The sequence below is a fragment of the Callorhinus ursinus genome, unplaced genomic scaffold, assembly GCF_003265705.2.
Source record: "Callorhinus ursinus isolate GAN/ISIS: 27379988/994484 unplaced genomic scaffold, GSC_fseal_2.0 scaffold15, whole genome shotgun sequence".
Lineage (NCBI taxonomy): Eukaryota > Metazoa > Chordata > Mammalia > Carnivora > Otariidae > Callorhinus > Callorhinus ursinus.
This window is the reverse complement of record NW_027397077.1, coordinates 17,955,885-17,968,804: the sequence shown is the minus strand read 5'-3', so window position 1 is coordinate 17,968,804 and position 12,920 is coordinate 17,955,885. Positions and strand designations below refer to the sequence as shown.

Sequence of the window (12,920 nt, the reverse complement as noted above, 5' to 3'; positions counted from 1 at the left end):
GTCTGAATTCTTAAGGATACTTCCAGCCATTCAAGGAATATCCGTGTGCTCTCCACCTTAGCATGTGTCCTTGGGGGCTGTGTGACCATCTCTGGCCCATGGTGAGTGAATGGTACGGAGGGATTCCACTTGGGGGTCATGCAGTTGAAAATGAGGTGCCTCCTTGGTTTTTCTACCCCTGCTGCAGCCATGTTCTGGGACACAGGTCCCAGAAAGAGAAGCTGCAGGTGCAAGAGGGCTGCCAGCTCCACAAGACCATACACAGGTGACAAATAAACTTCAAGTGATGAGGCCACTAGGGTGTTGGGTGCGTCTGCAGCAGCTACTGAAGCTAATGCAGCCACTCCTGAGTGAATGAGGCAGACCACTGGGCTTCAAAGTGGGGTGGGTGGTAGGTCAGTCGTGACTCTAATCTGGTTACTTAGGGATAGGCTCCTCTGGAATTGCCTCTAGGCCCATTGGGAGTATCACCGGAACCCATTTCATTAACCTTTCCTTTTTTGGCCCAAAGTGGTTCTCAGTTGGTTCACCTACATTTACACTATATTTAGCTCCAGACATGTGACTTTTAGCTATTTCTAGGATAAATACTTGGCACTACTGATACTCAAAAGAATGAACTCAAGAAGGAACTTCCAAAAGCTATTTTCAAGCAACGTTTTGAGCAAGGACCTATGACTGGAAAATGTACAGCTATACATGGATTACATTTAGGGGACAAATCTGATGTTATTAAAGAACAACTTTCTAGGCACACCAGGACCCAGAATTAAAATCTGATTTTTCCCTGACGCTATCGTTGTTTATTTACCACCTGCCAGGGACTGGGATCACCCTTTCCCACAGTGCACACCTAATCCTCATGGGAGCCCAATGGGCACATTTCTTAATTGTTTTGCAGATAGAGAAGCTGAAGGTGGCAGAGTCATTTTGTCAAAGATCCAGTTTCTCTGTCCTTTCCCCGCCTCGGCACCTCACCTAGGGGGCCTTTTAAAAAAGTTTTTATTTTAATTCCAGTGAGTCAACAGAATACAGTGTTCTACTCATTTCAGGGGTACAATACAGTGATTCAACATTTCCATACGTCACCCTGCGCTCATCAGGACAAGTGCACTTCCCAAGGGGCCTTTATAAACCGCTTCCTAATCACTGCCCCCCAGTGAAATGTTAACACCAGTAACATGCTGTATATTTGTGTACTGTATACCTGTGCTTTATATATAGAGTCAGTCTTCTTTTGTTACCGCCCAAGTACCCATTTTCACCCCTTTGGGAATAACTGCACACCTGCTAATGACACCTGCTCTGAGGCCCTGGGTCATGAGCCGTGGAGCTGGCTCCAAATGCAGGCTGGGTGCGTCTGGCCTGTGCCACCCCTGCACCACTGCACAGCACTGCCTCTTTCTCATCTTGCCTTCCCTGCAGTGTGGTTCCGCAGTGCCTTTCCACCATGCTTCGGGTAAGGTACACATCCCTTCAGGGGGCACCCAGGACCTTCAGGATCTGGCTCTTGCTGTCTCCATACTCTGCTCCAGTGAATGCTGAACACGGGTACCCGCTTACAACTGGCCAGATTCTCTCCAGCCCCTTGCCTGCACACCCTCTTTGCTCGTTTCCAGCTGCTTGCTCTCCAAGACCCAGCTGGGGCATCAGCCCTTCAGGGAGCTTTCCCTGATCCCACCCCCTTCTCCAGGGCCTGGATGAAGCCCTTGGATTTCATCCTCCAAACATGCGCTATACTCGATTTTATGTACTCGTCTGCCTCCCCCAGTGGACTGCAAGGACTTTGGGAGAAAAGAGCTTATCCCCAAATCCCCAGGCCCAGAACGATGGGCGGCAGGTGCAATAGAGACCGCATGAACAGAGGAAGTGCCCGTGCAACAGAAGAAACAGCGTTCTCATTTCTTCAACACCACGACACTTCTCAACTGCTATATCACGCTCTAATGATCCTGCAGCTGGGATGGGACTGGAAGTGGCCCTTATTTTCCCAGTCCGTGGCCCCTGCGTTCACGGCAACAGAGTCCTCAATGAGACTCTGAGGCTGACCAGGCTGAGCTCATGTACCTACCTTGTTGGCTTTCCTCCTGCTCGCATGTGTCATCTCTGCTATCCAAGTCAGAATTCCCTTTTCTCAGCAGAAATCCCTCCCCTCCTCATATAATTTCCCAGCTTCTTTTGGAGCCGACGCTGGCTGCTTCTGTCTGCCTGGCACCTGCATCTGGTCCCCTTGCTGGGCTTTGAGGGTCCTTTGGGAAAACACCCCGTGTGCAGTTTCAGTGCATGTGGTTTACGATGGCAAAGACCTCGCTTCTGGGCTCCAGAGTTAATCTAAGAGCCCGGCCTGACCAAAGTCTTTAATCCCTCTGCTTCAGAAGGTTCTAGGGGTGAACAAATGACCAGAGTCTGTTCTAAGAGACACAATCTGCAGATTTAACCAGAACTGTCAGGAAAGAGAAATTCCCTTTTTACTGGGATGGGAGGATAGAAGTCTGACATGGGCCAGGGCCACCAACAAAAGCCAACACAGGAAGAGCAGACCCCAGAGAGGAAGAGGGAGACAAACACAGGAACACAACACACGCCGAGCCCTGCTGTCCTCACTGCATCTCGCCAGTCTAGCTGGGCCTGATGCTCCAAACTGTTCCATTCCATGAATCAACGGATTTGCCGCCCGTTTGTGCTTAGAGCCCTTTGAAATAGATTTTTGTAAATTCCAACACGGTGTATGGGAATACTGCACACAGCTTAGCCCATAGTGGGCCTGCAACAAACATTAGTTCCTTTATCTTCCACTGGTCAAAGCTAGCAGAGGAGGCTCACAGGAAGGCGGTGGCACATTGGGCTCACTAATCCCACCTCTGGTTGACTTTGCCAAACGTCGGTCATGCTCAGCTTTCACAGTATGGAGGTGGGAGACCAGCATCTTGATGCTTCAATAGTGTTATGGATTCTAGAGTGAAGAGGTCCTATGTTCAAAACCAGAGTTCGCCACTTTCTACAGGACCTCCAGGAGCTCCCAGTCCTTTATTCTTAAATGGGGATAATGGTACATGCCCTAAGGTTTACACAAACAATCACAGGAGATGGTGTCACGCGAGCTCTTGGCGTGGTGCCTGGCACTTAAAAGGGGACTCGGGAAACATCAGCAAGCACGATCATCATCGTACAAGGGGACACTGGTGGAGAAAAAGAATTCAGAGAGCTGAATTCATTCGATGGCAGTGTCAATGACTCCAACACACTCAGGAACCAGAAGAGCTGCAAAGGGTCAGCTCTGGGTTGTAGAAACGGCCACCACAGTGAGCTGGTTTGAACCCCTGAGTGCCAGGCCTGCCCACCGAGGACACAATCCAGAAGGTTTTGATCTGCCTCAATGCTCTACATATGTCAAGTCTGTCTGGCAATCACCTGCTCTTGCTGTGCCTCAAAAGGCAGAAGAGTAGCACTCTGGTCCTAGCTTCAAAACCACGCCACCAGTGAGAAATGCACGTCTCTTCCACACTTACCAATTTTCTGTGTGAGCTCCCCAGTGCCTCCTTCTTGCACATTCATGAGAAACAAAAAAGTTGGACAGAAAGTAGGTCCTTGTCGCCTCTTGGCTGCTCTCATGCTTAACCAACTCATCCATCCTAATACTAATTCAATTTTACTTTCATCTGTAAGAATGTTCTCCTCCATATTCCCTTTTGCGGACTGGCAGGAAGAGTCTAGTGAATGCTCGTGTGCAGAGTCCACCGACACTGAAATTTCTGGTTATTTTAAATCCAGCTTTGAATATATACAAACTGGTATGTATATATAAAAATCATACAATTGATACATCAAGTATTATTCAAAACATTTTCTATTCAAACCGAGTTTTCTGAAAATATAGACAGTTGTCATTTTCTAATGGGAAAATGCATCTCAAATGGAAGGGTCTTAAAGTTCTCTTGGGGTGCCTGGATGGCTCAGTCATCAAGCGTCTGCCTTCAGCTCAGGTCATGATCCCGGGGTCCTGGGATCGAGCCTGCTCAGCGGGAAGCCTGCTTCTCCCTCTCCCACTCCCCCTGCTTGTGTTCCTGCTCTCACTGTCAAATAAATAAAATCTTTGAAAAAAATAAAGTTCTCTTTACTGTAGGACACAGGCCCTTCCTCTATGTAGCTTATAGTATCAACATGCATGTTTTGGCTGGCCTGGTCTCTGCGGATGCTTGGCCACACAGCCCTTGTTCCCAGTGATCTGTTCTTGGATGGGCAGAGGACCAAGGTGGGCCCGTGAGAAACAGTCCTGAGGTTTTCGCTACAACTGCTTAGGGCAGGAACTTGTTCACGCCAGGGCTGCTAAGCAACCGTGTCCAGTCAGGGGGCAGCTGTGTATGCTCTCTACTCCTCCGTGGAGAGGGTCCGTGACTAAAACCACAGACACGGTACTGAACAGAGCCAAGAGAGGAGTGTGCAGACCTTTTGTCACTTCTGTGTGCTCAGTTAAACCCATGTCAGGCAGCTTCCCATTTACCAATGGGCTCCAGACCAATGTTTGTTTGCAAACCACTTTGTTCTAGAGAAGGCACAACAGGGAGGAGAGTCTAGTGTTCCTGGGCTCACCCAAACATGATGAAATTCATGATCTAGCCCGTCTGTAATATTCACGGTGCTGCAGGTGCCATCAGACACCTGGGGAAGCCAGAGATGAACCCTTCATTATCCCCTGATTCTACTGAATGGAGAATGGGCCCAGAGACCCACAGCCCTTCTGCCAGCAGATTCTGTTGATCCCACCTTCAAAATATATCTAAATCCAACTGAGTCCTACCACCTGCACTGCTACCCCCTCAACACCTGCTTCGGGACTTGTTCAATCTCCCAGCTGGTTGCTCTGCTGCACCCCTGATCCTCTTCAGGCTTTTTGCAACACAGCAGCTAGGTAACCCAGAAGTCAGATCACAGCACACTTCTGCTGCAAACCCTACTTATCTCAGGGTAAAAGGCAACGTACCCCATCTCTTCCTGATCCTCTCTCCTACCACTCTCCCCCATGCTCACCTGGCCCACTGACCTCTTCGCTATTCCCGAAACGTGCCGGGGCACACTCCTGCCTCAGGGCCTTTGCACGTGCAGTTTCCGCTGCTTGTCACCTGCCCCCAGTGGAGCCCATCCGACTCCCTCCTACTTTAGGTCTTTGTTCAAATATCACTTGCCACTTAGGGCTTCCTTAACTATACTCAACGTTAAGTCCAGAATGCCCCTCCCATTTCCAGATTTAATTTTCTCCATTACACACTTACCATCACTTTAAGTATCACATATCTTATGTGCTTTACCTGTCTCCCCCACTAAAAAGTAAGCTCCAGGAAGTAAGACTGTCTGGCACGTAACAGGAGCTCAAAATTAACCGAGTGAATGGCAAGAAAGGAAGCAAGGGATGGAAACAGGACACCTGTTCATCATAGAGGAAGCTCATTCAAGGGCAGAAGCCTCCTACAGTAGTCAGAGAGGTGAAGGTAGCCAGGCCAACCAAGTGGGCCAGCGACCTCACTCAGTTACGCTGCCTCAGAGAATGCAGCTGGAAAACACAGAACTTTTAAACAGAAGCTGCAAGCAGGCTTCCCAGGGGGGAGCAGTGAGAACCAGTTCAAGGACGGTGATAATTCAGGGAAGACTTAAAAATCAGCCCTTTTTATATTATGTGTATTAAATGTCACATAATATGCTAAATGTTTCCCTATCACCTGATTTTTCAGCAAAAGGCTTTCACAAACATCTTAAAGTCAAGAAGGGTTATTATGCAGATACCACAAAGTGAAACACGGCCCCAGAGAACCTGAAAATGCTAGGAAGCTTATTCATTCATTTTGCAGGTTCAGGAACTAAAGCTTCAGGGGGAAATGGGATTTGAATCCAGCAAGTATCAGTGCTGGGGTCTGAACCTGGATGTCCCCGACTCCCAAGCAAAGTCTCCTTTGGCGCTCAATCACAGAAGCTCCTCCTAAGTGCCCTGATCTCAGTTGTGGCTCTAGCCCACCAGCTGCTTCCGGATGAAGCAGATCCCCCAGGTGGTGACCCTAGACACATTCCAGCTGCCTCACCTTACTGAATGAGAGGCCCTGGGCTTCCCCTCCCCACAGCCGGCCCCTCCCAGGGCAGGGTGCTTACAGCAGAACCTAGCCCCCCACATCCCGTCTGTAGGTGCAGCCTGGCTTACCTCCAATAAACTAGCACAGCAATGAGAAGGATGAGGCACACGAAGGTCAAGGCTGAGACCACAATCAGAGGGATGATCCATTCCATCCTCCCTGGAGAAGGACGGCTTATCATTCCAGAGGTGTTCTTTTCTGCTGCAAAGAGAAACCGTGGCAGTTAGAGGACAGGGGCTGGCGGAGAGGGGGAGCGGGGAGCCAGAGTAAGACACAGAGCTCTGTTCCACTTTGGGGTGCTTTCCGGAGGACTGAGCCGCCTGCTCTGGCTGTCCTGGGGCAAGAGAGGCAATCTGCAGCGGGCACCATTTCCTACCGAGTCTCAACCCAAGTGGGGCTTTTTCTCTAATTGCCAGAGGGAAGGACTCGCAGAGGGAGGTCAAGATGTTCTCAGGGAGGGTGACATCCAGCTTCACTCCAAGAACATTACGACCCAGAGCAGCTTTTGGACACACTGAAGAAATGTGCTGAAGCCTGGACGCAGCATCACATTTGCCTCCGGAAAGGGACTGGAGTGGTGGGAGGTGGCTGGGAGCTTCTCAGGTTCCCCAGCGCCAAGGCCGGAGGAAGGGCAGGATGGGTTTTGCTAAGATAACCAGCAGTAACAACAATGGTTCTATTCTTCGCCTGCTTAGCACCCCTTACCCCTTCCTCTAGTACCTGCACCCAGTTCTGTTTGGGGAAAGCACCTCGCCCTAAAAGATAAAGTCATAGTGGGACGATCATCCAAGCATGGGGCTCCCAATCTCCCGGGCAAGGGTAGGGGTGAGCCCGGGACTCCAGGTAGGGCAGCAGCTCTCCCCATGGAGTCCCAGCCACTCAGACTCAATTACAGCACAGTCCACCCAGCGGTTGCCAGCCCCCAGAGCCCCGGAGGTCGTGTGTCTCCAACTCTCCAACTTCTCCCATTACTCCCCACCCCCATGCTTCTAAAAGTTAGTCGGCCTCTAAAAAGCAGCCAGTCTAGAGGTTCACGGCCAAATCTGAAATGATCCGGGCTTCTCTCTGATCCGCAGATACCTCTTACCCAAGCAGCTCTTTTCTCTGGTTCTCGCAGGCCCCGAGGATCCTCCCAAGTCCCCAGGAGTCTCTGGAAGGAACCTACTCTCCTTTATACCGAAGGGAAGATGCATGGAAATCTCCAGGTGGTGCAGGGAAGGGCAGGGGTGCTCACAGACAATCATGGGAGGCAGGTGGCCAGAAAGCAAAGGTTAAATGTGAGCGCGGGGAGAAGCCCCAGGAAAAATCTACAGCAGGCTGCAGGCTGACTCGTGCTCGGCCAGGATCCTCCTGCTCGGCAAAAATTAGGCCAATGTTCAGCCAGCCCAGAGTGTCCCTCTGCAGGGTGGCTTCAGGGCAGGGCTAATCAGGCTGGGCTTCCAAGTCAGAGAAGGTGGGCTGACCAGGAAAGAAATAATTGGCCCCGGGGAGCAGATTTATAAAGAGGCAAGGCTCCTGAGTAACGAAGAAGCGTGTTATTCACCAGCTTTTTTTCTAGCTTTTCACTGGCTTCTTCTAGCTTCCTTTGATCACCTCCTTTGTTTCATGCACAGCCCTGTGCATCACCTGGGGCCAGATGGAGGCCAGCTCACAGGTAAGTAGACAGAGGCAGGCAGGCAGGCATACTCTGATGAAACACTGTAACATGGCACTGAAGTATCTTCCTCACTGTGCCAGCCCACTGCTCTTGACCCCTTGCTCCACAATTTCTCATTAGATAGCTATTTGCCAAGTCCCTAGTGTGGGCCCAACGTGGTGCTAGGGGATGGGGATGCAGCAGGACGTCAGGCAAAAACAGCCCTGTGCTGTGGGGATCACTGAAGAGGGGGGAGGCAGGCACAAGAACAAGGAATTAGGTAGGACAAGATGAATGGGGTACCAGGGAGAGCCCGAGGGCTGTGCATAGGGGGAAGAGCCGTCCTAGCCTAGGGGGTTGTAGAGGGGGCTCCTTGACACAGAGACCTGGGGGGTGAAGGGGAGTTAGCCAGGCTGAGTGCAGGGGAAGACGGGTGTTCTGGACAGAGAGCATGAGAATGACGGGAACCAAGGTAAGAGTGGTGGAGGCCACATCCGCTGGGGCCCTGTAAGCTGAATTCAGAAGACGTTCTAGTCCCAAGAGCACTGGAAGCTACTGCAGCGTTGCAAGCTGAGGCTGACAAGATCAGGTGTGCAATCTCTCCTTTGGCCTGATGTTTTAATAGCAAAGCTCTGGTGACCGCCTAGAAGAACCAGTTACAAACAAGAATAATTGTGCTGGGCTCCAGCAGGGGGCAGCACAGCAGGGCAACTAGCTGGCTGACGGATTCGAGTATCTTAAAGACGGGAAGGTCCTGTTAAAGGAAACTATGGCAGGAGGACTGACATTACAGGCCACATGTCCAGTGAATTCGGTATACCCCCCCCACCCCGGGAGGCCTTGGCATCCTGGGGGAACTCCCAATGTCTTATTTTTCTCCCGGTCTCTTGACAGAAAAGGATTCTTGCCTGGGCTACTAACATGGTAGACAGGCAGGGGTGGAGGTTGAATGCAAACTTTAGGTCCTACTCATCCTGAAGCACTGAAAAGGACCCTTGGCCAAAATAGCCCCTCACACCCATATCTCTAAACAGTCATTGGAAACACCAGCTCCAGGCTATCTCTGCCATCCTAAAATCAGTAAACAGTGGCCACTCCAGGATTTCTGGGCCTTATGAGTCATGGTCTAGTTGTGAAGGCCAATGGCATATTCCACGGTCCCAGAAATCCCATGCATCGGCCGTTACGTCTGTCCCTCTCTCGTCTCCCACAAAGCGAGGGTGCAAGTTTTCATCAGCTTTTCGGGGAGCCTCCGGTCTCAGAGAAGACTTGCCAGAGGAGAGCATGTTCTGCAGAGCAGGGGTCTGGAAGTCCCAGCTAGCCTCAGGTTGCACGCCTGAGTCATTTCTCTTTCTAACATTTCACAGTGCTCGTGTGCGAATTTTGCCTTGAGGGGGTGGGGAAGTGAACCTGGCAGTAACACCTTGCGGCATTCCAGACCTAAGAAAACGCTGTTCCGCCGGCAGCTGGATGTGCCCGGGGCTTGGCCCTAGAGGCCAGGCAAAAATACGAGCGCTCCCGGATGTCCACGTGAGGCCTGACAAAGGTGATTTCATCATCACATTCACTGTCCTGCTTTGCCTTCATGGTTCCAGGAGCCTGGAGTTTCATCGCATCTGTACACAACCATGTGAACTCTGCTCCTGTCCCTCTCCTGAGGAATTCCTCACTGCCCTCAGGGACAGCAAGCCTGCCACCGCCCCCCCCCCCCCAGCTCCCATTATCTCCTGCTGCTCCCTGCCCACCCCCCACTGTGTTCCAGGAACACCCATCCAACCAGTGACCATGCTGGGCCACAGTGGGTCCCCCCTCTCTGCCTCTGTCCCTTTCATCCCACTGCCAGGAGTGCCTTTCCCACCCTGCCCCCAGAAGCCCCCATCGACTCCCCAGTCCTCGTTCTGGTGCTACTTTCTCCCTGAGGCCTCCCCAAGCCTTCAGGCTGTGCTATCTCTGGAGGGCTGAGTAGATAGGGTTCAGATCACAGGTTCAAATCCTGGCTCGGCCACTTTCTATGTGACTTTCAACCAATAACCTGAATCAGTTTGGGCCTAGAGTTCTTCCTCCATAAAAAACCTGCTTCACAGAGGTGGTGGCAAAGTTCAATGGGAAGATGTGCCTGGCGTTGAGCAATGCTGTGTACCTACTCTCACCCTCATCGCGTACTTTCCTTACTGTACATGTCACCCTCAATTATACCTGCTCTTTTATTTACTACAAGGGTCCCCAAAGGGAGGGCTGACTCCCATCTGCACATGGAAAAACAGAAGAGAAGCCCTGTCTCCTACTAGCTCTGCAACTCTGGGCAAGTTCCTTAACCTCTCCGAGCATTCATTTCCTCCTCTATAAATGGAGACAGTGGTATTGCCTACTACCCTGTGGGGTGCGAGGAGTCAATGAACTGGTACCTATAAACCACTTAGACTGTTGCTTGGTAGCCATTCGGCAGCGGGTTAATGTTATCAATGGGGACGATGATCATCCGCATCCCCATCCCCTCGTCAACACCCCAGCGGCACAAGGCAGATGCTGAGTGCTCACTGGCTGTCTGCGGAGTGCCATCGCCCTGTGATATCATCTGAGTACCTAAGTGGTACTCACACAGGAGCTCAGACGAGCTGGGTGCTAGCACTCTGCGGGTGCGGAGGCAAAACCTCACAGTTGGCCCTGAGACCAGACCGCACCACGCTTCTTGCACACGACTTGCCGCCTGCGCTGGGTATGTACTCTCCTGCTCCTGGACCTTCAGTCCCCTGACAATCCTCCCCATGCTAAGGCCCCCCGACAATCCTCCCCATGCTAAGGCCCCCCAGGGACTGGAACATGCTATAAACTATTCAGTACAACCAACATCGTGCACTTCAGGGTCAGGCTGACCTGATGACAAATGCTGGCTCAGGCCCTTCCAGCTGTGTGATTTTGGGTAAGTGACTGCCCATCTCTGAGCCCCTGGTCCCTCCTCTATCAAAGGGAGACATGATGACGCTCACCTCTCAGAGGACTTATAAGGAGTAAATGAGATCATCCAACGTGAAGGAGATTGTGCAAATTATGGCCACATAATTTACAGAGCCAGGTGGAAAATGCAACTGGGGGCCTCCTGTTCGCAAGTTATTAGAAGAGCTTCAGGATGGGGACAGCAGAGCGTGGAGGCCAGCACAGGGCCTTCTGAGCACAGGTCCCATGCTCGTGAGGCTGGCCTGACCAGTCAGGCAATAAGCACAGGGCCTGGCACCGAGGAGGCAACCAGAGAGTTCATTCTTCTCTTCCTTCCAATGGAACCAGGCAACAGTGCCCCCAAAATGAGACACTCCCAATTGTTGGGAGCAGCTCACTTTCATTCAGAGCTTCACTTGTAACCCAGCTGCCTCCTGCAAGAACTTGGCTGCCTGGTTCCTGGAGGCCGTGCTCCCCTCCCCGATGCCCAAATCCTGACAGCAGGATAAGTGCAGGACCTTTGGGTTAATGGAGCTTTTCCCCTCCTCATCTCCATCTCTGATTTATCCAGATGGTCCGGTTTTCCCAGCAGAACTAGCCCTCGGTTCCTGCCCGCCATGGGTTGTGTGAACTGGCAACCCACACGTGTGCCTGGCTTGGCACCCCTCCCCCACTAATTATTAGATGGTGAGATAGCTGCCAACATTAATAGGCAACAGAGTTCACATAAACCAACAACGGGCTCGCCTACCAGCAATGTGTGAGGTTGGCAACACTGGCCTGAATTCCCACAGGGCAAACATCAGCTGGAACCCAGCAGCAGACTCTCTTTAGACAGGGCATGTGTCCCTAGTTTGCCACAGGCCTCGCTCCTCCCTAATGTCACACACTAGACCTGCTGTCCTCACCCCTGGCCCTGCGGGCAGCTCACTCTAGCCCGTCTAATTCCAGTCTGTTGGGGGTGGGGAGGGCACACTCTGACCCATGGAATGAGCAGAACAACATGGACTTGGGTCTTTTCACAAGGCCTCATCATCAAAAGCAAGACTTATGGTTTAAGAAACTCCTGACCAGGATTCTGAAGTCACTAACCTGGCTCAAGAGGAGACGCTGCTTCTGGGCAAGGCACCTTTCCTAATCCAATACTTACTTTCAAAGAGATTTTATTTTTCAATCAATTAGAAAGTAACCAGGCTCTTGCTCCAACCATACTATGGGGGCCACTCCCCTCAATGAACTTGGATGGACCTTTTCCGTACTCTTTTCAGAGCTGCATCTTGCTGGTTCGTGTGCACCAGGATGAAATGGGATAGGGGTAACAACTTACACCCACCTCTCCCTCTCCCCCCGAGGCTGTGACAAAGGGCTGCTGGGAAGTTAAGAACAGGGAGGCCAGCCAGAGCGGGGACTCAGAAAATGAGCCTCCTTCTGAAATGTCTTCCAGATAAAACTTATAGCAAGATGCTAACTAACCTGCTCGGAGCATTCGCCAGCAGCGGGGGGCGGGGGGGGTTCAAGGACGAATGACCTTCCCCACATCCCCTCCTCCTCCCAGCTTTTATCTTAGCATCCAACAGAATCTGAGTAAAGTGCCTCCATTCTGCTTTTTTTTAAAAAAAAAAATTAAAAAAAAAAAGAAAAGAAAAACAGTTTTCAGTGGCATATGTCATCACTGAATTAATGCTGTTTGCCTTTTACTGGCTTGGCTCTCATCCCAGTAGAAGCAAATAAAAACGGAGTACAATGTACTATAAATGCTACAGGCAGTCATGCATCAGATGGACGCATCTGAAACACTTCCTACCCCACGGTAAGGGCTCAGCTTCTGCCACAGGACAACAACCCCTACGCTGTCAAGACTAAAACGAGCTTGGATCCAAGAGACCACTCTCAGGAGTAGGCGAAGGCGGGATTCTTTCACTTTTCAGGAAAGATCAAGAGAAGGACACACTCCACACTCAGAATACAGCCCGGTTCAACTGCGGGCAACTTGACTACATTTGTTCTGAGTAACACCACTCATTAGAAACCACCCACATCCGTGAATTAAGACGGCTGCTTTAAAAACACACCCCCCCCCCCCAAAACCGTGGAAAAAAAACACATGAAACTTAGCATCTTAACCATTTCTAAGAGCGCGGTTCAGTCGTGTCAAGTGTATTCACACTGTTGGGCAACCAATCTCCAAACTCCGTCTTTCCCCAGCAAAATGGAAACTCCGTACCCGTTAA

General features: G+C 51.1%; 1 protein-coding gene across 3 annotated transcripts in view; it reads right to left on the bottom strand.

Annotated features, from left to right (window-relative positions):
* Nucleotides 1-12,920, bottom strand: part of PTPRG (protein tyrosine phosphatase receptor type G) — a 692,071-nt gene that overhangs the window by 72,878 nt on the left and 606,273 nt on the right. For 2 of the 3 annotated variants that reach the window (XM_073901476.1, XM_025885589.2), the window contains exon 13: nucleotides 6,188-6,320. In XM_073901476.1, coding sequence (XP_073757577.1) covers nucleotides 6,188-6,320 — 133 coding nt within the window. The remainder of the gene's footprint in view (nucleotides 1-6,187; nucleotides 6,321-12,920) is intronic. The other variant, XM_073901477.1, reaches the window with a different exon arrangement.